The following is a 23,947-nucleotide window of genomic DNA, read 5'->3' as shown; positions in this document are numbered from 1 at the left end:
TCTTCAAAATATAGGCTAGAAGGATTCCTAGCGAAGGCCACAATGGCTGTAGAGAAACCAATTTGCTTGTTGCTCACTTCCCGTCTAAGTGATTCCTGCATTTTGAAATTTTGTGAAATCATACTTATATGAAAAGCAGCAGTTTGGTTAGTTAGAGTTGTTCTGAGTGCAAATACTATTTGACTCGGAATGTTACGAAAGAGAAATAAGTCATAAAATAGAGAGTTAATTGTAAATTCAGGATTGTCCCCCCCCCCCCCCCCCTTTCCTTCCTTTGAAGGAAAAATCCTCGACTTCTGATTGTCAACGGAATACTTGTTCGGATTATTATTCTTTTCATCAAAATACAACTACATAAGACTGAATTGAGGACACGAATATGGACATGGTTTTCCTTCTTATCCAAATCGGGAGCATTTCCTTTATTTTGGCAAGATCACCAACATTGATGTGTTAGTTGTGGTCCATCCTAAATTATATTCAATTTCTAACTTGAATTTGTAAGTGACAACCTAGGCCTGATTACATCTGTTAGAATTTGATGGGACCATATATGTACACCTTAATGACAGCAACTGATAGTGAAAGAGTGAATGAAACAGTAAAGCTCCTCTGATTTCATTCGAGCTGCTCATTTTTTTAATCTTTTTTTTCTTCCTACGAACCACTTAAATACATACTGGACTAACTTGGAAACTTATGAATTGACTAAATGTAGAATGCACGGCCTTCTTCCAGTTAAATACAGAACATGCAAAAGGGCAGATATGAAACTCTTACATGTCCAAGTAATGCCTAATTCTAGTTGAAGTATCTCGATATACTACCAGTCAACCTCAAAACTTTTGGAAATTGCTAGTGCTTGTGAAGTCATCCCTGCGTAAGAATGGTGGAAATAAAGTGAAAATATTAGAATTGGAGGAGAGGATACTGTAATACGGACTATGGAATACAGTGGTACAAACCCAGTAACAATTGGTTAATTGTAAATTGTAGAAGGGCGACATAATTAAATTGACATGGAAGAATAAAGTAATCAAATGTAGGGGGACTGAACACCTGCATAAGAATGGTGAAGAGCGACGTAAGGGTTTGTGCTAGCTCTTAGGACTGCAATACATTATTGAGAGAAGAAAAGAGGACTGAAAGCAAAGAGACGAATGATAGTAAATTTTACATATTAAATGCGTTGGAAATCACTTAATGTGGAACTTTTAGACCATCTAAAAGTGCTGATGTTGTAACTATCTAAAATGATAGCGACAAAATTATGTGAAATGTGGATTTTACATTGCAGATACATTTTCGTATGAATTTTTGTTTAATGGTTCAGCTCAACTATTTGAACTTTGAAAGGAGGAAAAGAAAACGGTCTGTATCACAAACCAAGCTGCGCTATGCATAGTACAATGGACTGATCTTTTTCTTTTCCCTTTTTTTCATATGTTAATTATTCATGCATGATATACCATATAGATCTTCAAATAGCTGTCTACAAAGGTTATATGCATTGCTATGAGAGCTTAGGTTAATCAAGTGACAGTTGCGACACAATTATCCATCTCATCACTTGTACCTGGCACACCCAAAAACAGGCCAATTTTTTAGGATTTAAATCTGCAATTTGGCACTTGGCATTTTGGGTGAGGAATATAAATATTGCAAGTTTAAAAAAATATGTATTATACCTGACCTATATATTATGTACATGTAGAGGGGAAGAAAAGATTACACGGTCGATAGCAGTCACACCGAATATAGCCTCTACAGAAACTGCTTCCCTAAGAAGATGACCATCTGAACCCTGGAGAACACATAGAACCATGTTGTTAGCAGAAAAAAAAATAAAAAAATTATGTGAAATGTGGATTTTAGATTATAAATACATTTTTGTATGAATTTTTGTTTAACGGTTCAGATCAAATATTTGAACTTTAAAAGGAGGAAAAGAAAACGGTCTGTATCACAAACCAAGCTGCACTATGCATAGTACAATGGGCTCATCTTTTTCTTTTCCCTTTTTTTTCATATGTTAATTTTTCATGCATGATATACCATATAGATCTTGAAATAGCTGTCTGCAAAGGTTATATGCATTGCTATGAGAGCTTAGGTTAATCAAGTGACATTTTTGACACAATTATCCACCTCATCACTTATACCTGGCATACCCAAAAACAGGCCATTTTTTTAAATTAAATTAAAATCTCCAATTTGGCACTTGACATTTTGCAAGTTTACAAAAATCTGTATTATATCTGACCTATATATTATGTACATGTAGCGAGAGAGAGAGAGATAGAGAGGAAGAAATGATTACACGGTCATTAATTTTCATACCAAATATAGCCTCTACAACAACTGCTTCTCCGAGAAGATGACCATCTCAACCCTGGAGAACACATAGAACCATGTTGTTAGCACCAAGGGTAAAAATAAAGGAAAAAAAACAGAGAGAAAATCAAAGTAAGAGTGGTGGAAAACATAAAGCATAAAATGATGCACTGCTGTTATTTTCTAGATTACTTATTCTTACTGTCGTGTGATCCTCAAGGTCATTGTCCTAATCGAAAGATAAAAGTGTGAACAATAGAAATTGGAACAGTGAAGCTATGGTAACATGCATAGTGCTGAATGATCCGTAATATGAGTCAAAAGCTTCATTGTGAAAGTCTAAACAATCGACATGTACCAGTTGACACGATATCTTTAGGGAAATATAAGTGCTGACCAAATTGTAAATTTGTTTGACAATTTTCGTACTACTTATTTAGTTAGGTAGAAAATCACATAATCTAGTAATACTAAACCATTGAAAAGGATGAAGGTAGAAAATCACTTTATCTAGCAAAATCTATACAATTTAGCAGGGGAGGCGAAGGATTAAGGCAGGGGTAAACTAAATTAAGTATTACCTGAAAGTTACACTGAACTTGTAAAAATCATATGGGAGTTAAAAATTAGTGAAATTCTCAGCTGGTGAACCAAGAATAACTTGGGTGGCATTCCTTTGGGTGATTGCTGCCTGAAGCTTCAAGCCTGAACTATAGAAAATCATTGCATTTCATGAGCAACAATTAGGGGAAAAAAAATGAAGTATGCAGATATAAATAAGAAGTTCAGATTGTTGGTGACTCTTGAGGCAACTAATGTAGGTTGCAATTACTATTTGAGAATGCAATTTGATTATAAGTGTACGAGAATTGCCAGAAAGGGAAATAATGCTCCCAGAAGGAGATATAGCCCTTGCCAAGGTGGGTAAATCTTCAATTGGTCATTATGGCAGGAAATTGTACAAAATCAGAAGGAATTACCAATTGAGCTAACTATTAGATTTGGTGATAAATTATCTATGATCCAACGACTATCAATTTGAAGGGACGAATCAATTTTTAGTGAGAAACTGCAATAGTTGGGGAAAACTTTGATGGGATAAAAATATTATACCAGCGAGAGGTAGCGGAGCAGATGCAGGCTGAGTCGACGGGGCGGAGGTTGAACCTGCGTTTGGCAGTAGATGGAGAGGAAGTTCACCAAACCGCAGGAGAAAAGGGGAGAATACACGCCGAACATAAAAGGGAAAAACGCGGAGGGCGGGAAGTGAAACACGTAGCAGGGAGGAAACACGTGGCGAGCGAGAGTGAGCGTAGGCGACCTTGTAAGTGACGCGAGGCACTATGGAGGCGGGTTTTGCTGAGATCTTGTGGGTAGGGGTAAGTGAGGGATCCGTTAAGTGAAGCTGACGACTGGAAACGTCAGTGGAGTGAATCTGAGTTGTTGAGAACACATCAGACGGTAGAAAGAGGTGGTTACACTGTTCATTGCTGACCTCACAACTCATTGAAAATTAAGGTAGTATAATAAGTACTGTTTGAAAAGCATCTTCGAAGAAAATGTCACTTGAGCAACACATGATGTCTTCTGAGTTCTTATTGATATATTATATGCGATCTGACACAATATATATATATTTTTTTTGCATAAATATGAAAAATTCATTTTAAGATGCTACACATGTTAAATGTCTTTTAATAAGCTCAGGCAATCGTGATACATTGATTACATTCCTTAAAAAAAATATGTTGTGAGAATGTGAGTTTCAAATTCTGACAAATAACAAATGGACTAAATGAGTTCAGAAATATAGACATAAAAAAGATATCATATTTAAAACGTCTAGCAAAAGTACTTTGGAAACAAAAATTCATAATAAAAAATATCAAAATTTTCAGAAAAAAATCATCTTATAAATTAATATAACTAGTTTTTAACATATATATATACAAGAGTGAGTCTATGGTACTATGCATATCACGGGTTGTTACCGTGCTACGGCTCTATATTCGAGTTTTCAAATCCTAACGGTCGATCCGAACTGTTCATCTTGTTCTCCAGATTAATATGTGTTTGGAGACCAAATTTTACATTTTTTGAAAATTTTTTACTATTTTTTTAGATATTTAAAAAATCACTTGATCTGAAAATTCTGGACCATCCAAAAACAGTGATTTTCAATAAATCTAAAAAAATAGTAAAAAATTTTCAAAAAATGTAAAATTTGGTCTCCAAACACATTAATATGGAGAATAAGATGAACGGTTCGGATCGACCGTTAGGATTTGAAAACTCGAATATAGAGCCGTAACACGGTAACAAATCGTAAGATGCATAGTACCATAGACTCACTCTATATACAATATAACATGCAGTCATAGATCCTCTATTAAAATTTGGTAACTATAAATATGTGCATGACCCATAAGAACTCACAGAGACCCTTGCCATAGAGAATCAAGAACTGTTAGAAAAGATTAATCTCGTCTTAGGATGAGATCGATGGCTCCGTAATGGGAAAGACCATGAGTCCATGATCCACAATTGCATTAACAGTGGTGGATGTATATATATTGAATGAGGGTAAGTTTGTTTTCAAATTTTTATACTTATGCATGATTTTTAATACAGTTTAAGATAAAATGCCATGAATACTATAAACTTAGGTTATGTTTGGTTGTGGAGTAAAGTTAAACCGGATTAAATTTCTTACTCCAAGCTAAACTGGAGTAAGTTAACCATGTTTGGTGAAGTAAGCTAAACCACCTCTCTAGGTGGTGTAACTTACTCCGATTTAGCTCAAATCTTACTCCATCTTAAACCGTCTAAGTTATTCCTCGTTTGACTCCTTAAGCGTGGAGTAAGGAGTTTACTCAACCTCTTACTCCACAATCAAATATGGCCTTAGTCTTTATATGCAGCATGCAAATTTTATATAGTTGATTTTCATTTATATTTGATATTTATAGCTTAAAAGTCTTATTCCGTCTCTAATTAATTGTATAAAGAGAAATATCTTCCGACCACATTAGATCAGGCTTATATATATGATGAGCAAGCTAAGCAGAAAAGATAAACTTACTTGTACGATCAGTACTCTTGTTTCAGAAAGCAAGCAATGGGAATAGGGGTGTCAATGGGTACGGTACGGGTCGGGTGGAGACATTTTCATACCCATACCCATTAAAATTGACCTTACCCATACCCTACCCATACCCATTAAAAATTGATCTTACCCTACCCTACCCTTACCCGTTAATATTATCGGGTAACGAAACGGTAGCGGGTGAATAACGGATAATACTAGTATAATAATTAGTTTTATTATATTTTACAAATTAAACATCAAAAACTCATTCATTTTAACACATATATAATTGCATTTCTAATAAAAATTAAAATAAATGTGCAATCAATTCCAACTAAATTATTTTTTATAAAGAATAAAAATTGAAAAATACGAATATACATTTAAGTGGGTTAGAAATTGAATTAAATATACATTAATTTAAGTGGGTTGGGAATTGAATTGAATATATATTTGAATTTTATAATTACCTTATAGGGTAACGGGTACGAAATAGTCATTACCCATACTCTTACCCATTTATTTAACGAAAAAAAATTCTTACCCATACCCATACCCAATAAGCTAACGAAAAAAAAATCTTACCCATACCCGCCTTATCGAATACGATACGGGTCGGGTAAACGGCTAAAAAGGTACCATTGACACCCCTAAATGGGAAGAGTTATAAATTATGCTTTGTATAAATATTTCGGTCAAGCGAGAGAGACGCATCTGACGTGTACATTGATCCACATTTCACAAGCGGTTGAAGGCCGACAACGCAACTCTTTTTAAGCTGAAACACGGTACCGCAAAGATATAAGTGGTCTGTAGCTTTGCGGATCTTGTAAGAAGGCCGTCAGACTAGCCCATTGGGAAAAACACATCATTTTAGATCGATACGGTTCTCTCCGACTCTCTGTAGCTGGTGGGGATAAGTCGATAATATCATGTTCTGTTTACTTGGTTTTTGCGTATCCAATTAGCAAAATTGCTTCAATTTAAAGTTTATGTTAAAGGAAGGACTGACCAAAGTCGGTAAGCTTTCGACATAGCGAAAGGGACTTAAAAGTCAGCGACAGTGAGCTCTCAATCAGTGCAATATTATTGCAACGAATCTGAATATTGTATCTCTAGACAGTGACCTAGTATATATTTTTGGATTCTATACGCCTGTATCGTTCCTCTATACAGCATTACACAATTTGTTTCTACTTTCTACGTGTTCCGTCTAATTTTCAACTTATACAGTACTCGGTACTTTTCTCTCCAATTTATACAACGTAATCAATTAGTCCATAAAAGCGTAATCAATTAACGAATAGAACTATTGGCTATTTTTACCGGAGGTGATTGAACAGGTTTTACTCGTTTCGGTTAATCCACTACTATGAAATTTTATTTTGGTATTTAATGGGCCGAATTTTCTCCTTTAATTTCACATTAAGTAGAATTACTATGGACTAATTTGTCATATAATTGATTATATTCAACTTCGGTAACTCAGTTGAATATTTCGTAATAATATTTTTCTTAAGAAAAATTAACCTTTGGTCTGTAAAAAACCCAAAATTTTTAAATATATCATAACTCCAAAAATAATAAATCAAATAACCACGTTTTCTGAAAAATTCGAATTTTGATACGGCCGCATCCCTTAGATGTGGCCACTTTTATGGGGGCTGCATCTAGGGGATGCATACCATTTCTGGGTGGCCGCATCTAGGGGCTGAGGCCCCCTTTTTTTCTTTTTCTTTTTTCTCTTCCCCTGCACGTTTTTTTTTCCATAAAACGTGATTATTTGATTTATTAATTTTTGGGGTATGGTGTTTTTAAAAATTACGAGTAAAAGACATCATCTTCTGTGTGTATGAGAGGTCATAAGTTAGAAATTCCAATAAAAATTCTTATGAACATTGGAATTTGAAAGGTTAATTTTTATTTCTCTCTAAAAAAAATTACTTACGTTAAGAAAAAGGCATTTCAGATAGTAGATAGGGCTTAAAAAAATTGAAAGCTTTTCTTAAATCAACTTCACATTTCCCTTAAAGAAAACATTGAGCTTAAATTTGTTACATGTGGAATATTGATGTAACTTGTGTTGGGAAATTAATAAGCTGACAGATTTAATGCATATAAATAGCTTGACTTCAAATTAAAGAAGTGGCCCAACTTCACATAATTTATAGAGAACGATGAGTTTTAAATGCGTTACATGTGGAATATTGATGTAACATGCGTTGGAGATTAATTACGACAGAATAATATATCCGTATGAATAATTCGGAGTAGATTAGGTGTTCTAAATTTATCGAGCTTTTTTTTTAGTTTAACTTCAAAATTCATCAGATTAATTTGAAATGACAAATTTAAACGGTTGAAATCAATATAATTCACAAGTGATGCGTTCACAAGTGATGCGTTCACTCAAATAAATTAATTTTAATGAAAAAAGTGGCCTAATTAATTTGTCCTTTGATAAACTTAAGAGCACCCTAGATCTGATCGAATATTTGATTTTAAATTAAGGAAGTGGCCTAATCCGAATAAACTTAAACTTCAATAATTATGGAGGTGCAAATCATGTCTTAATTAGAGACCAAAAAGAAAACTAGGAAGCATAATTCCTGGACATTATGCCAAAATGAAATACGCGAAAATAGATCACTAACCGTTGATATCCAGTTACAAAATTTTTTTTGAAGGTCAGTTAGCGAGCGCTTACCGACTATTTCATTAAAGAAATAAAAAGAGTTGTACATAAATATTTACACCACCGGACTCAGCAAATGAAATTTATAACGTTTACAAAGTAAACAAAACACTAAGGAAAATGGAAAACAGTGAAGCATGGTTGAATCCCGTCATTCGGTCAAATGACCAGCAGCCACTGTTGTACTTGTTGCTGGGTCTCTGCCGCCAGACGAGTGGCGCTCTTCTCGTCACCCTGAAATGTCCGTCTGTTTCTCTCCCTCCACAATGCCCACACACCTGCCGCCCACGTCGCATCCCACGAACCGCATGCTTCTTTATCCCCTGGGCGCCTATTTGCTATCCAGAAATCAACCACCGTGGAGATATGTCCAGCGGTACCGAGAATGGCTGCTACACCGCACAGGCGCTGCCAGAATGCCTCGGCATATGGGCACAGTAAAAATATGTGATCTCTTGTCTCCTGATTGGCATTCCCACACAGTTTGCATCCATATGCGACATGGCATCCCCTTCCAACGAGAACCTGCTGAGTTAATATTTTGTTTTGGATTGCTACCCACAAGAAGACTCTAACCTTGTACGGGGCCTTTATCTTCCAGAGTTGCTTGTAGAAAGGGCATACGAGGCCTCTGTCTTGCATGATGCGATAGGCGGAGGCAGTGGTGAAGGTGCCATTCTCGGTCCAACGCCAAGACAGTGAACCGTCATTTGCCCTTACTGCCGAGATGACAAACAACGGTATGAGGTCCTGTAAACTGCGTATGAAAAATGAATCAATTTGCACTGCTGCAAGGTGAGCCACCGATTGGATGCCGTATAAACGATTAATCGTCATAGCCCAGTGTCCCTGAGGTTCACTCTCAAGTTTCCATAACCACTTCAGGAGAAGTGCCTCGTTTTGCGCCGCAAGATTAATGATTCCCATCCCTCCATTTGATCTTAGTGCGCACACCCTTTCCCAATTAACAAGACAGTTACAAAAATTACAAAAATAGGATGTGGGTGGTCCATAAGTGTGTCAATAGGATGTTAATCCAAAAATTACAAAAATAGGTGTCAATTCCCATCCCTCCAGTTACAAAAATTACAAATGTTTGTTGGATCTTAATCCAACGTTAAAGTGATATAATATGGAATTAAGATATTAGACAATCTATGTATTCAATAGGATGTGGTCCACAAGTGTGTAAAACAATTTGGACAAATATTAAATCATTGATGGACTGATTCTGAGATTTGCAATTAAGAAAACTGCATTTTTGAGCCCAGTGCGGGTGGTCCACCCGCACTGGATCTGAGTGCACCCGCACTCAGAACTTAGCCAAATTATGGGAGGTTTTTGGGAGCCCAGTGCGGGTGGCTCACCCGCACTGGACCTGAGTGCACCCGCACTCAGTACTTAACCAATTTTTGGGAACTTCAGAACAATGCAGGAAAAAGTCCGAGCGCAGTGCGGGTGAACCACTCGCACTGAGGACTTAGTCGATTTTTTGGAAGTTCAATGCAGGAAAAAGTCCGAGTGCAGTGCGGGTGATTCACCCGCACTGAGGACTTGGTCAATTTCAGAAGTTCTGTTTTAAGCCTAGTGCGGGTGGCTCACCCGCACTGAACCAGAGTGCGGACGCACTTAGGATACATAATATTTTAGGGGCTGAATTTTAAGGCGGTTACTTAGACACATTTTGACCCAATGCGGGTGAACCACCCACACTCGTGTAGCCAGAAGTGTATAACTATATATAGATGGGTCCCCAAGGCACAAGATGAACCAACTCAACTCAGAATTCTTAAAAGAGGTTATTCTTAGACAGAATTCTGAGAGTCTTCTCACTTCTTTCACCATCAAAGAATTGAGAGGAGAAATCCATTAGAAATTTGGAAAGGATTTCTCAAGGGCGATCTTGTTACTTTGGAAGACCTAATCTAAGATTCAACCAAAAGGGCGTGAAAAGAAAAGCTTGCAAGAGTCTTGTCTCGCGCTCACGGAGACGGTTGCTTCTCCAACCTAGGGTTTGATATTCCATGGCAAACGACATGGAATCAGGTATTGTATTCCGCACTAAATATTATGTTTTGGATCTCTTTGGCATAGGACGGTCTTAGCTTAAGGTGGGGATTGTTTCTTCTTCCCTGGGGTGTAAGTGTTTGACTCCTAGATGAGATGTAATTGTTTGATCTCTAGATAAGACGTAATTGTTTGGCCTTTATGATTCCCAACAATGTTGACTTTGAGACAGTATAAGATTGTAATGTCATTAATATTTTTATTGTTTTTTTAAAAGAAAAATAGAGGTCAAAGTCTTCAAAATTTTATACCTCTATTTTTTTTTTATGGTCAGCGTGAAGTGCTCATACCAATACAATAAAGAATTTTTTTCATAGAGTCTCGAATCCACAATCTCTCATATCAGAAAACATGTATCTTTGTCACTATATAAATTAAAGAATGATTCTTTAATATTCTTATTCTTAGAGAAACATTTTCAACAAATTACAATTTCTTACATTTTTAATATTTATAATAATAATATTATTCACATCATTCTCTATTTTATTTGTAAATGAAATCGTTAATTTTGATAGAACGATCAAAATTACAAAACCGTAATAAAATGCGTGTGGACTATAGACAAAGTTGCCAAGCTGCTTGTCGTTTGCCTCATAATAGGAGAGAAATTGGAATATCTATTTGCACAATTTACAGTGACAGAAGTTTAAAAATTCAAATAATAAAATAACATTGCAAAATTCGACATAATGTTACTTTTTTTATGCGTAAATATTTTTTTTTACATTTGAATATTGTTTGCTAAAATCCAATAATTTGAAACCACTGTCCATATTATTGGATTTAGTGAAGCTCTTGATTACTAATCAAAGAAAATTTGAATATTGCAATTTTTACATGTGTAAAAAAAGTTTTTACAATTGTGTAGTTGATTATCTTAAATTATTCTTAAAGAAAGAGCTTTATCAATTAGTTCTGAGAGTGAGAGCTATTTGTCATGAGCGAAAAGGATGTCAACTGTGTGACTCATGTGAGTGCATTACTTTAACGAAACTCGAAGGAAGTATCGTAGGACCTCCGGAGAATACTATCTTGGAAGGACACAAAACTGGGTTGATTAACAGTCATAAGTTATTTACTCCTTACTGGTATTAATTACATTCAGAGTTAAATCTTTATTCTGAAAAAAGAAAAATGTGGCAGAGAGGAATAATGCAGTATGAGACCACCAAGATTCTTGGACAAAAGCTGCCCAGCCAACAGAGCCTAAGCAGAGTTGACACCGCAAAACCTAGTTTTTTAATGCCAAGACAACGAGAGAAAATTGAATGATACCATCTTTCACCAGTAAGTAATCAGGCCGTAAGAAGATGCCATTTGAGAAATTGCTTGTAACTTGAATTTAGTCGTCCATCTCACGTCTCCTTCCAAACCAAATGCCGACATTACTGTCAGTCTATCACTTTCTCTATGTTATTCTCTCTATTCCCCTGGATCTCATCCTTGTTCTTCTACACCCTCAACCCGTGTGGTAAATTGTGTTGATGTAACAATGAAATTTATAATTAGAATTTAACAATATATTTGTATCTGACAAAAAAAAATTATCAACGGAAAAAGAATTATGAAATCATGTTAAAACATTAATTATTTTTTATTAAATACTGCTCAACCAAAATGACAGTCATAATGTGGTAATTGCAGTATGAGAACTATTAAAGGAAAGATAACATAACACTTTTACAAGAAAATCGAGAGTCATTTTTTTAAAAGGTCTTTTGAGAAAATCAAACTTGCAAATTGACTATCAAACTCAATCGAAAATGCTAATATGCTACGCGTAGCATAGAGGGCCTCCATGCAACGGCTCAATATTTGAGTTTTCAAAATCCTAACGGTCGATTCGAACCGTTCAACATAATCTCCATATGAATATGTACTTGCAAATCAAAATTTACATTTTTTAGAATTTTTTTACTATTTTTTAGATAGATGAAAAAATCACTTGATGTAAAAATTATGTACCATTCAGATCAAGTGATTTTCTACCTATATAAAAAAATAGTAAAAAAATTTTGAAAAATATAAAATTTGGTTTGCAAGTACATATTCATATGGAGGTCATGTTGAACTGTTCATGTTAACTATTAGGATTTTAAAAACTCAAATATTGAGTCGTTGTACGGAGGCCCTCTATGCTACGCGTAGCACCGTAGCCAACTCCAAACTCAATAATCATTTTTCATGTTAAGTAGCTTGGTAGTTTTAGATTCATTCAACACAATTGGTTTACTTGTTTCTAAGTTGATATTGGACAAGCCGACTTCCCGTTGAAATCAAATTTCAACTATGAATATACCAGATTAGGTGTATGCCCATCTAAACTCCACACGCACACTTAGCCATAAAAAGCAGCGCCACATAAAGATCAGTAAACTGCGCAGATATATGATATATCCACTTCACCCACCATCTTACCTAAATACTCATCAGCAGGGAGGTTCGTTGCCATTTCACCATTGTAGCATTTCTCACTTGTACTATTCCCAAGTTGTACTTCAATAAAATGATACCTCTCTCAAACACCCAGTTCATTTATGAAGAACCATCTATTCAAATTCTTTCTAAAGAGATGTCTGAAAGTCTTCTTATGAAGTTCGCAGACAGGAGTGAGTTCGATTTTGATTACGAGAAAAGCGGCTTGTGGTCGCCACTGGTCCCTCGGTCAGTGTTTTTGAGCTCATCAGGGGTAATATTGACCAATGATGATATGCTAGAAGAGCTAAGAATGGCCGCAGATTGTCACCGATACAAAAAAAATAGAAAGGTACACTAATCAGAGTTCAATATTTCTTGGATTATGAACACAAACACAGAATGTGTTCAATTTTGAATTCTTCATTTGTTTCCTCTAATACATCCTGTTTGAATGTTTATGACTTTGTGTTTTGCATTTGACTCTCTTCGATCGGTTTTGTAGGTATTCTGTTGTTGGTTCTTGAGATCATGGCGGTGTTGTGCATGAATATCCTCTGGGATTTTATCTTTTCATTTTTTTTTTTTTACTTTTTTTTTTCGGCGAGACATATTTAGTACTTAGTAGGGCACTGAAGGTGTGTCATGATAGCAAAACGAGATATTGTTATATTATGCAAGAAGTACATTACAAGAATGGGACAATATCCTCGTAAAAAGTGATTATCTACGAGAGTATACCGATATAAAGATGTTTTTTTTTCTATTAGTAATAATAGTATTTGCAACGATATACCGACAGCATTCCTCACGAATATTGGTATTGCCAAGATAGTAGAGTAAGAAATGAAGTGTAGTGTGCTACCATGATAGTAAAAAGGGATTTTTTTTTTTTTTTTTCTTCTTATCTTCTGCAAGAGATCTGTATATAAATATTATCAACATAAAAGTGTTTATTTTTTAAAAGAACATTTTTTGAACCAAATAGCTGCATTATTTTGTAACTGCTTCGTTCCTTTATTTACATTATAACTACCTTCTCACTTGCTCTTCCTGAAAACCCACTCAGGAAACAAGCTAACTATATCATGTCAAAATTTAATCATTATACATCATAATATCTTTCACAGAAAACTTGAAAGACAATGAAATTGTTGTCAGACGGGGGCTGGGATCCCTTCCTGCAAAGCTTCCTTGCCAGTAATTCCTTCTTTCAAGTTCTTAAAATAGATCTCATAATCCTTCTCTGGCGGTGGATTTGTGGGGTCCACTACAAAAGGCTCACTGAATGGCACTGTACTTTTAACCTACATGTAATCACCAAAGAATTAGAGAGCATGACTGAAAATCTATTAAAAAATGACCCTCCAACAACATACCATTTGTTTTTTTAAGTAATTGTTGTTTCTGCCGGTATTAAGCTAGCTAGTGCCAATACAAAGTTCCAGTTAGGTTCAGCCTTTCAGGATATACATATCTGAAACACCATACTCAAATCTTATAAAGTTTCTTTGTAACAGTATTTGCTTTACCTCGAAAGTCTTGTCACAAGCATTTGGGCTATCTAGCGCTGCTATGCATATCCGTGCAATCTCCTCTCTTGCAATCTTGCCCTGCAATTACAGATATTAAAATCTCAAGTTTATATGGGTGGGGACCTCACAAATATACAATAACCATCCTGTAGAATCCTCTATCATATCCTTATACTTCAAAAAATGCTCAAAATCATTCCTCCATCAGTTTTGTTCTTAAAAGAGACGAGGGAGAAAAGAGGGGCAGTATGGGGATTTTCAGAAAGATTGGGAACTCCAGACAGATGAAGGGTACAATTGATATACTAACATTTGAATATTTTTGTAAGGTTCTTTTGGATATATTACACATTGAAAACATAGCCAATATTTGGGAGTTTTGTAGGAAGGCACTTTATATTTCTTTAAAGAAACCATATATACTACAAACTAAAGATACCGTTATGTTGTCTCCTTGGTCAAATATAAGATCAGCTCCAGCTGGTTCCTCAGTCAATGCACAAGGTCGAACGATTGCGTAAGGAATGCCACTTTCTCTTATCACATCTTCCCCCTATACCCAGAAATTTGTAAAATAAATAAATAAATAGATGGTCAAAGAATGGAAATAACAGAATTGTAAGTTCTAACTTGATACTATCTGTAGGTATAATAAAAAGATCATGTCATAATCCTGAAGAAATAATTACTACCACTCAAGTTAATTTATAATTAATTTAAATTTTCCTAGCGTTGAGTCCTTACCCACTTACCTCTTTTTGTTTTTGACCTAGAAATGAACCAACAACTGGTGGTGTAGGGACTACAAAACTATATAGACTATGGATGGGAGTGATATATTTATAGGGGAATGATGAGAAAACAAATATAGAGGTGTAGATGATGTACAATGGTCCCCTAACAAACCCCAAAATATCTTGTATACTGGTGGAAAACAAGAAATCTCTCAAAAACACCACATAAGGATGGAAATGACCTATATAGAGGGAAATGACAAGAAAGCAAGAGTAAATTGGGCATCTGCAAAGAAATTGGGAAAATGAGGTCCATGAACGATATTATTACAGTTTGAAAGGGTACATGATATTTTGAAGGGGCTACTCATGAAATTGCCCATACAAAGTTCATTGACATCTTTAAAATACAAAGATTAAAAGTGACACACTGACCTTCAATTTATATGTTAGTATAAACCCTAACTCTTTGTTCAGTCGAACGGCAGGAGGCTGTTTGCTTAAATCAAGTCCTGGCCTGTCAGGTCTTGTCACTCCAGCAGAACTAACATGCACAAACCTATAGGCACAGAACCATAAGATTTGAGCAACTCAGAATTGGAAAAATGAAGCTTATCAGAGTACAAGAATTAAAATGAATCTTATGAGAGTAAACAGGGTTAAACTCAGGACTAATTGTGCAGTTGAGGTTTCATGAATATATTTTTGTAATTTGAGGTTTAATTTTGAGATTAATCTTTATCGAGGGAATTAACACTGGTATGTAACAATACCAGTACTGAAACCGAAACCCTTCATTTTTTTACTAAGGACACAGTAAAAATAACCTCGGTGTGATTGGTTCATCAATATACGCTCTTATAGAAGAGAAAGGAAGCTCAAATGGGCCCTCTACAAAAGTTGGATTCAGCTGCCCATCATATTCAAACTTGCTAAACATAAGCTATGAAGAAAAAGATGTATAACCACAGTTAGTCTGTAATTTGATGTCAATAATTCTCACAGACCATAAGAACATGTGCCAACTTTATTAATTATACTCGTCCTAAGTTCAAAAAATTGGGTATACAGAAGGGAATTCAGTGGCACATTCTAAACTTGATTGTTTTATTAATCACACAAGTCACTATTAAATATTCGAATATCACACAGCCATGCAACATGAGAATATCTCATATATCCCCTAATTTCTTAGAATATCTCATATATTAGAATATCATACATGTAAAAGACACGAAAAGCAGCACGTGTCTACCTCAGCTCCTAATTTACTTCCCAACAGGCTTAGAATTATACATTCACAGGTGGATACAATGAAATTGCCCCTTAACTATCAAAGTTGCATGGGTATATAGGTTCAAAAAGTGTACAGGAAAAACGGTGAGTAAGTCTACCTGCAATGAGAAGATCTGGCTTGGATCAAATTCAGGCGCATCCGGCAAAGTCCGAGCACGAAAAATTGCCCTTAGCGAAGAAAAAGGTACTTTCACCTGACCACAAGATACAGGCAACAAAAAGAAAGCCAAAGGTCAAAACAAAATCAAGCATTAGCCAAACATGTATTTGCAAAAGAAATCACCGAAATACTAGCATCAGGTAAACAAAATGGTTTTTTTTTTCTCGACATAGTATACTTTATAAGATAAAAATGTATAACTAATATGAAAAATATGCTGTGGACAAAAAAGAGTGTATTGTGTTTCAAAGGGAAAGGTGTCAGCAGCTTGGCAATGTATTTTTGTGGAAAAAAGCATGGTGCTAGTTGTAAATAATTTTCAATTTGTAATGTACCGTCTGCCACTGGTCTTTGACAGTGTCAAAGCCAGCAGTGTTGCCAACCGTGTCCCACTCAGTGCTTGTACGTAAATAAGCTTGTAACGCCTTCCATCCCCCTTGACTCTTAGTTCAATCCCATCATATGCAGAAAGATCCTCAGGAACTGAAAAATTCTGCATCACATGAAATAATAGCCATATCATTACTCCAAGTGTGCTTCTGGAAAGACGGCATATTAACAAATAGGACGACATTTCTAATTCAGAAAAAAAAAATAATAAGAACATTTGCAATTAATATTGTCCATACAAACAAGAAGTTCTAATATTGTCCTCCATACAGGAGGTCACAGGTTTGAAGGCACTGTAGTTGAGTTGAAGGGCATTGACCCTCATCTTATGCTCAGAAGAAAAAAAAAAAAAACTCCTGATAAAGACCTCCTTTGATCTTCACCTACCAGGAGATCTATTTTCTTCTTTTAGATACCAGTGGAATTAGGAACATTTGCAATTTTGTGATAGTGCAGTGGCTACCTCATGCATAAGTCTCTCAGAACAAGTAAAACGAGGAGCATAAACAAACATTCATTGTATGTGGCTTCAACCACAGGTATGTGATATTGCCGCTGTCGTACCACTAGGGTTGATACATACTAAAATCTGGCAATACATGCTTGTTTCATGTTTCAAACATTGTTACAGATAATGCGAAGAATGGCAAGCACAGGTATGACTAAAATGTCTATAATTTGCCTTTATAAGATCTTATTAACCATCGTTTTAATTATTACATTATTACCTTTGTTCTGATACTTGTGAAGCCACCATTATTTGAAGTGGAAACAACACCTGCAGAACAAAATTTCCTATGTAAGTTTGTATAAAATGCACGTGCATCTAAGTTGAGCTTATTATTTAAGGCAATAAAGGACCAAACCTTTAAACAAGCCGGTGGGCCCACCAGTCTCAGATCCAGTCGGGTCGATTTGAAATGAACTTTCACTAACACCTCCCATTACCACATCATCTAGTGCCCCCCATATAAGCTTCCCAGAAAAGTTGCCTGTTTTACAAAAAAAATTGAAAAAAATGTTATTATTAGAAAGAGAGTACAAAAATACTGTCAAATTTCAAAAAGAACATTTCAATTATACCCTTGAATCCAAATAATAGTTTCCCGTCCCTAAGGCCAAGACTGTTCTTCAAGGCATTAATCAAATTCTGCATCCCCTGGTACTCTACTTTTTCTGGTGGGTCTCCTTTAATCTGTGTATAAATCAATGAACAGAGGAAAAAGAATTCATACTGATAAATTTAGGAAGTGGAGAGATTTTTTTTTTTGTTTTGAATTCTTTACTAAGAAATATACCAGCAATGCTAAAAGATTTTAATGTTTGAAAGAAAGGAGTTCAGATTTACCTCGGGTTCAAAGAACTTGATTCCCTGTAAAATTAACAAGGGCAAATTAGTCGCATCTTTTAGCTTAACACATATTAAAAATATCCAAGATCAGATTTAAGTACATTACTTGGCTATACTTTTGGCGATCAGGAGTATCACCTTCTTTCGGGCCCACTATAACAGAAACTGCATTTATGACTTTTTTCACCCCCTTAAAATATTCTGGGTTAAGGGTCTCTGCTTTTGTGATATCTCCTGTGCTCTGCAAATGTGATCAATTATACCTTTAGGAAAACTAATAAATATTGTAAAACCATTCCCTTTCAACATTTTCAAAACAACTGCTTGTTTTATTTTTCAATACAATTATTTAGTGGGAAGAAGTAGCAAAGCAGACCTTAAAAAACCTGTTATCATTCATCTTGAAAATAAGGCAGCGAGGAAATTAGATTGAAAGATCTTAATTTGTATCATACAAGATCTATTCATTTCATTTTTCATTGTAAACCTAAACCCACTCAATTAAGATTGGATATCACATTGCAGATCAACTAACATTAGGGCCTACTTTTTAATTCCTGAACAGATTCATATTTGGAAAGTTGTGTAAAGAGTGGACTTCCAACAATTTTCTGATAATGCAGGTTCATTTTGCAAATTACCAAAACGATTAAATTTAACACTATAAGAACAAATGCCAATAACATCTGCAGATTATGGCTAACCAAATCGATGTCAGGTCCAAACATGCTTCTCGCCTTCTCTTCATTTCTAACCTAAATAAAAAATAAATAAATCTACAAATCACAAATTGATAATCCAAATAAGAAACCACAGTCTAAGATTACACAAACCAAAAGTTCGCTAAAAGAAAAAAGAAATGGTGCTTTATGATCAAACTACAGTACCAGAACTCGAACAGGGACCCCTTTATTGCGCAAGATGTCAACTACTCTTCTACCGACCCCACCAGTTGCTCCAGTGACCAATACTGTTCCAGAAGCTTTCATTTTCTTGGGAATTTTACTAGGTTCTGAGTTTGTCACCTTATCAATAAGAGACTCTACAAACTATAAAAAAATAAAACACCTCTTTAGTGTGAAATGATGCAAATTTCTCTAGTAAGTTGAATTTAATTACACTATGCTGAATAATTATTATGTACAGATTGGATTAATTAAATTCGTAGATGCTAAAACATAGTTAAGAAGATCACAAAATCAACAGAAGTAATAAGGGATCTGATAACAACCACAACGAAGACTCGCAAAGCAACACGAAAATTCCAAATGGGTAAATTGTATGGTAACAAGCATATTACTACATTGAAATGAAATATTGGTAGAAATTTCGAGACGCCTTCTATTGGCCTAAAAAATCAGCTCTCCAATAATAATACCAACTACAAGTGTCTGATCATACAAATTGAGAAAATATTCTTTGAAATTAATGGGTACTCCAAAAGGGTGCATTTCAGTTCAGGCATTCAAAGGGTCATTAAGGAATTAGGATGACTGCATTTGCAAATATTGCGGATGATTATATTACTAACTTGCCAAAGGATAATATGAAAATGACGAGCAGAACTTACCTTGAGGGGATTTGGAGGCCCATTGAAGAAAAATAGAGTTCTCAAAAATCGACCGATGTCCCACGAGTCACGTGTAGCTGATGCAAATACTTTTCCCCTATTTGTTTTAAAATATGATCTCTGGCTTCTTCTGTGAGAAAAATTGGATATTTGATTGTGACCAACAACAAATGCCTTCTGAAATGATCTTACAGAACAACTAGTGGACGAGATCCCCTGACCAAAAAGCAGTGAAATTAGTTTGTTGCCAGAAAAGATCCCTTGCAAGTCTAAATGCTTAAGATAAACCTTATTGCCTTTCAGCCATTGCTTCTTTTACCATCAAATTGCATCCACAAAATCAATGGATCAGAAATTGATAGCCTGCCCTTATTTAACTCAAAGAATAGTCTATATACATAACTTGCTAGTAAGTAGTCAGATGTCAATATTCCACTACCTTAGCTATCTTAACCCTGACCAGAATGTTTTGAAGCCCAGAAAAGAAACAACTGTGATCGTTTTTTACTGCCTTTAGAAATAGTAACTAACAATTTACTGTACTTGCTAAGACATCCAAAGTTTCTAATACTTGAAAGACAATGCATTGTGCATTGCAAGCAGTCAATCACTTAATGGCTAAACGACATTTTATATTAACTGAACAGTTATTTGATTTACAACCAGCTCATACTAACTATTATTTTTTTTATTGGGTTCCCACGAAAAATCTTCCCCGTGGAACTAAATCCAATAGGTGGTACTGCAATCATGCTGAGCGCCAGTTGCAAAATAAGAGAAAAGTTGGGTGCTACTTGCCAGTACTTATAGAGTAAAACATCAGGTGCAATGTGGGAAAAAACACTCCATGTTCGTGAGGATTTATCAGGCTTGAAACAAGTAATTTCATGTCCAATACTTGAAGAAAACACTTCGCCAAGCTAGTATCTACTGTGGAAATTAATTCCACCTCAAAAAGATATTAGAACTCGAGTCGAATTTACCTGGGAACGAAGAGGAGCAGGAACGGAGTAGCGGGAAGAGACAATTCCAGTATAATGGCAACAATCCATGATTCTCGCACGGGTAATCACTACTACACTAAGGACATTAGTTAGTCCATGTAGATATTTCTAGAGAAGAAAGGAAAAGAAGCGCAGTGAGGTGTGAGTAAACGTGGACCGTATGAACGAACGGAAGAGATTACGACACGTTGATATGATTGTAGATCTGACGGAGCCGAAGATGAATCGTGGCGAGTTATTCGAAATCACATCCTCTCCAATACCTGATAAGGGAATCTTTTACAATTACTAAATCTGGACCGTTCTTTTTAATGTGGCACGAATCTCAAAGTCCAAAAATACTGTGGTGACACGAATCCTAAACCGGTTGAGATTTAATCTCAAACCGTAAAATGAGGGTAATCCTCTGCAATACCTCTCATACGGATTCGAGTTGTTCCGGGTGAGTCCGCCTTTGGAAGCTTTTTAGTTTCCTTGGAATTTCATCTTCGTTTAGGGTAATTCCGATTATTTGTATAGGAAATTATTATGTTTTCAGTTTCAAAATAAGAACTTGTTCTATTATTATACTTTCAGATTACGCGTCCTTAATTAATTAAATTGGGTCTTGTGATTAGAGGCGAAGCTTGTAGTGATTGGAATTTGAATTCAAGATCTCTTAATTATCAAATAAAGTTTTAATAATTATTAAATATTTGATTATTATTGAAGGGGTTAGACTATATAAAAAGTTTTGAAAAAAATAAAATTTAATTAAATTTTAATATATATAATTAAAATTTCAAAATCATAGAAATGGTTTAGCCATCTTTCTAATACACTAAGATCCATCTCTACTTGTGATGAATTTTGTGTGTGTGAAATCTGGACAATGTTTTAAGTTTTTTATACTGAATTGAAATGAAAATTATTTTTATCTGACAATTAACATTATAATATTTTTGCAGTATATATAATTTTTTTTGTATAACATTGTTATAGATAAAGAGTATTGATGTCTTTATACTGAACCTATGTTATCCAGATACGCCATTTAGGGCTCCGTATTCGTATCGCACACGTATGGATACGGAAACGCATCCGATACGGACCCGATACGTGTTGAATACGCCAGCTGGCGTATCAGAGTACGTGGTGTATCCCTAACCCTCTGATACAGTCTCCGATGCGGATCGAAACAGAATGATACGGCTTGAATACGGAGCGAATACGGCAGCGAGCCTGGTCTATTCTCCCGTGAGCCGCGCATACACCAAACGACTGGAGCAACTGCTGTGAGCCCGTGTAGACCAAAGGAATATGATCAAAAATTCGCTCCCAGCAAGAATCGAACCTGAGTACTCGTGCGAAAGTAGTATACACCTAACCACACCAATAACTCAAATTTTGTTGTCAAGATCTAGCAGTTATTATATTTAACTTATACTTGAGTTGTTTGCATCATCTAATTTTTTTGACATTTACTTTATATAATACTAGTATTGAATTAATAATATAATTAAATTAAAAATTAATATATATAATAGACGTATCGTATCCGGAATTTTTGAAAATTGCCGTATCTCCGTATCTGTATTCATACAACATAGTAATTGAACAAATATAGTAAAAGCATGTATATTATACTTAAATTCTTCAACAGAGAGAATCTTGTCGTCCAATTATTCATGATTTGATCCCAATATATATATGGTGTTTGTGCAACCCGTCCTTTTGATATCTACTGAACCATAAGCTGAAAAGATAAAGAGTTTTGCATAATTTTCGTTTTATTTTAAATAAATCACACGCCCGAATTACATTTCCAACTCCAAAGATATTTTCACATAGAAATTCCATAATCAAATGCATGAATGACTGACATCTTTAACTTCAAAAATATTGTCACGTCTCACATATAATAATGACTGACTAAACGAAGTCGAAGTGACGTCAAACTTCGGTTGTAATAATTATTATGTCTTTTATAAAAAAATTTATTGGGTTAAACAGATCCAACTGTATTCCTTGAATTTGTCTGGGCTTATAATAGGCTTATATGTGTATATGCTCTTATGACGATCTGAATTTGCTCCAGATTGTTAGATTTCGAACGAGAAGTACATGGTACATTCAAAATATATTATCATAATTTAATAAAAAAAACTCTATAAACTCTATTAATTGTTTTACAACAAATTATTTAAAGAACAACTAGTGGATGAGATCCCCTGACCAAATTGCAGTGAAATTAGTTTGTTGCCAGAAAAGATTCCTTGCAAGTCTAAATTCTTAAGATAAATCTCATTGCCTTTCAGCCATTGCTTCTTTTGCCATCAAATTGCATCCACAAAATCAATGGATCAGAAAATTGATAGCCTATTAATTTGCAATGGTCCGAAGACAACGGTTTTGTAAAATAATTAATAAATAGTAAATAAATTAAAAAAAATGTAAATTTTGATTTGCAAGCACATTTTAATATATCCATCATATTAAACTGTTTGAATCCACTATTTGAATTTTTAAAATTTTTAAAATATAAGTGTAATTCGGTATCACAAAAAAAAGAATGTAAGTGGATCCTCCTCTTATTTGATACCCATCCCATATTTGAACGGAGTGAAATTGGACAAATATATATAACAAACTATTTTGATTTCATGCAGTTCACAACAAACTAATAAAGACAAAATGATAAAATATACTTTTCAGAATGCTAACAAAAAAAAATCGATTTTTATTTTCAAAGTAAACATAATAAATTCAAAATTCCGCTGATTCTACAATTCACAATAAAAAATATTATATGCAGTTAATTTTTTCTTATACCAATTTACAAAACAAAATTACCTGTAATCTTAAAATCAACAAATTAAAAAAAAAATATATATATAGCTACAAAATCCACGAATTAGCAATTTTTATTCATTAAAATCTGCAAAAAAAAAAAAAATTAACATTTTCATGTACACCTCATTTCATGAACTTCGATTTAATAAAATAACATAATAGTAATCTGTAAAATAATAATAAAATAAAGTAAGTCCAAGAGCATATACAATGTCGAAATTTAATACAATTAAATTAGAAATAATTGAAATTAATTTAAAGTTAATTTTAAAAGCACTGCATTCATACAATAACTTTAATTGTTTTAACATTCAGAAATTGAAAAAAAAAATTCACACATTTTAAAAAATTTGTGGGTGAATAGAAATTAACATTTTAACCGACATGACATTTTAAATTAAATTTCTTTAAAGAAAAAATTTATATTTATAATTTTTTTGTACATTCAAAATTTACAACAAATTCTCTGGGAT

At 34.6% G+C, this 23,947-nt stretch overlaps 1 protein-coding gene across 1 annotated transcript; it reads right to left on the bottom strand.

The window, feature by feature from the left end:
* Positions 1 to 13,491: 13,491 nt before the first annotated feature.
* LOC144571449 (NAD(P)-binding Rossmann-fold superfamily protein) lies at positions 13,492 to 20,778 on the bottom strand. The gene is given in 17 exon segments (XM_078320730.1): positions 13,492 to 13,909; positions 14,135 to 14,215; positions 14,577 to 14,690; positions 15,307 to 15,430; positions 15,699 to 15,814; positions 16,266 to 16,361; positions 16,663 to 16,736; positions 16,739 to 16,820; positions 17,446 to 17,495; positions 17,584 to 17,709; positions 17,801 to 17,912; positions 18,066 to 18,089; positions 18,175 to 18,309; positions 18,773 to 18,823; positions 18,956 to 19,117; positions 19,639 to 19,854; positions 20,622 to 20,778. Coding segments are annotated over 17 exon segments (1,782 nt in total). The 5' UTR covers positions 20,691 to 20,778; the 3' UTR covers positions 13,492 to 13,759.
* Positions 20,779 to 23,947: the final 3,169 nt, after the last annotated feature.

The sequence above is a fragment of the Carex rostrata genome, chromosome 19, assembly GCF_964058835.1.
Source record: "Carex rostrata chromosome 19, lpCarRost1.2, whole genome shotgun sequence".
Taxonomy (NCBI): domain Eukaryota; kingdom Viridiplantae; phylum Streptophyta; class Magnoliopsida; order Poales; family Cyperaceae; genus Carex; species Carex rostrata.
Note: the sequence above shows the minus strand (reverse complement) of the source record. Positions and strands in the feature narration are given on the sequence as shown.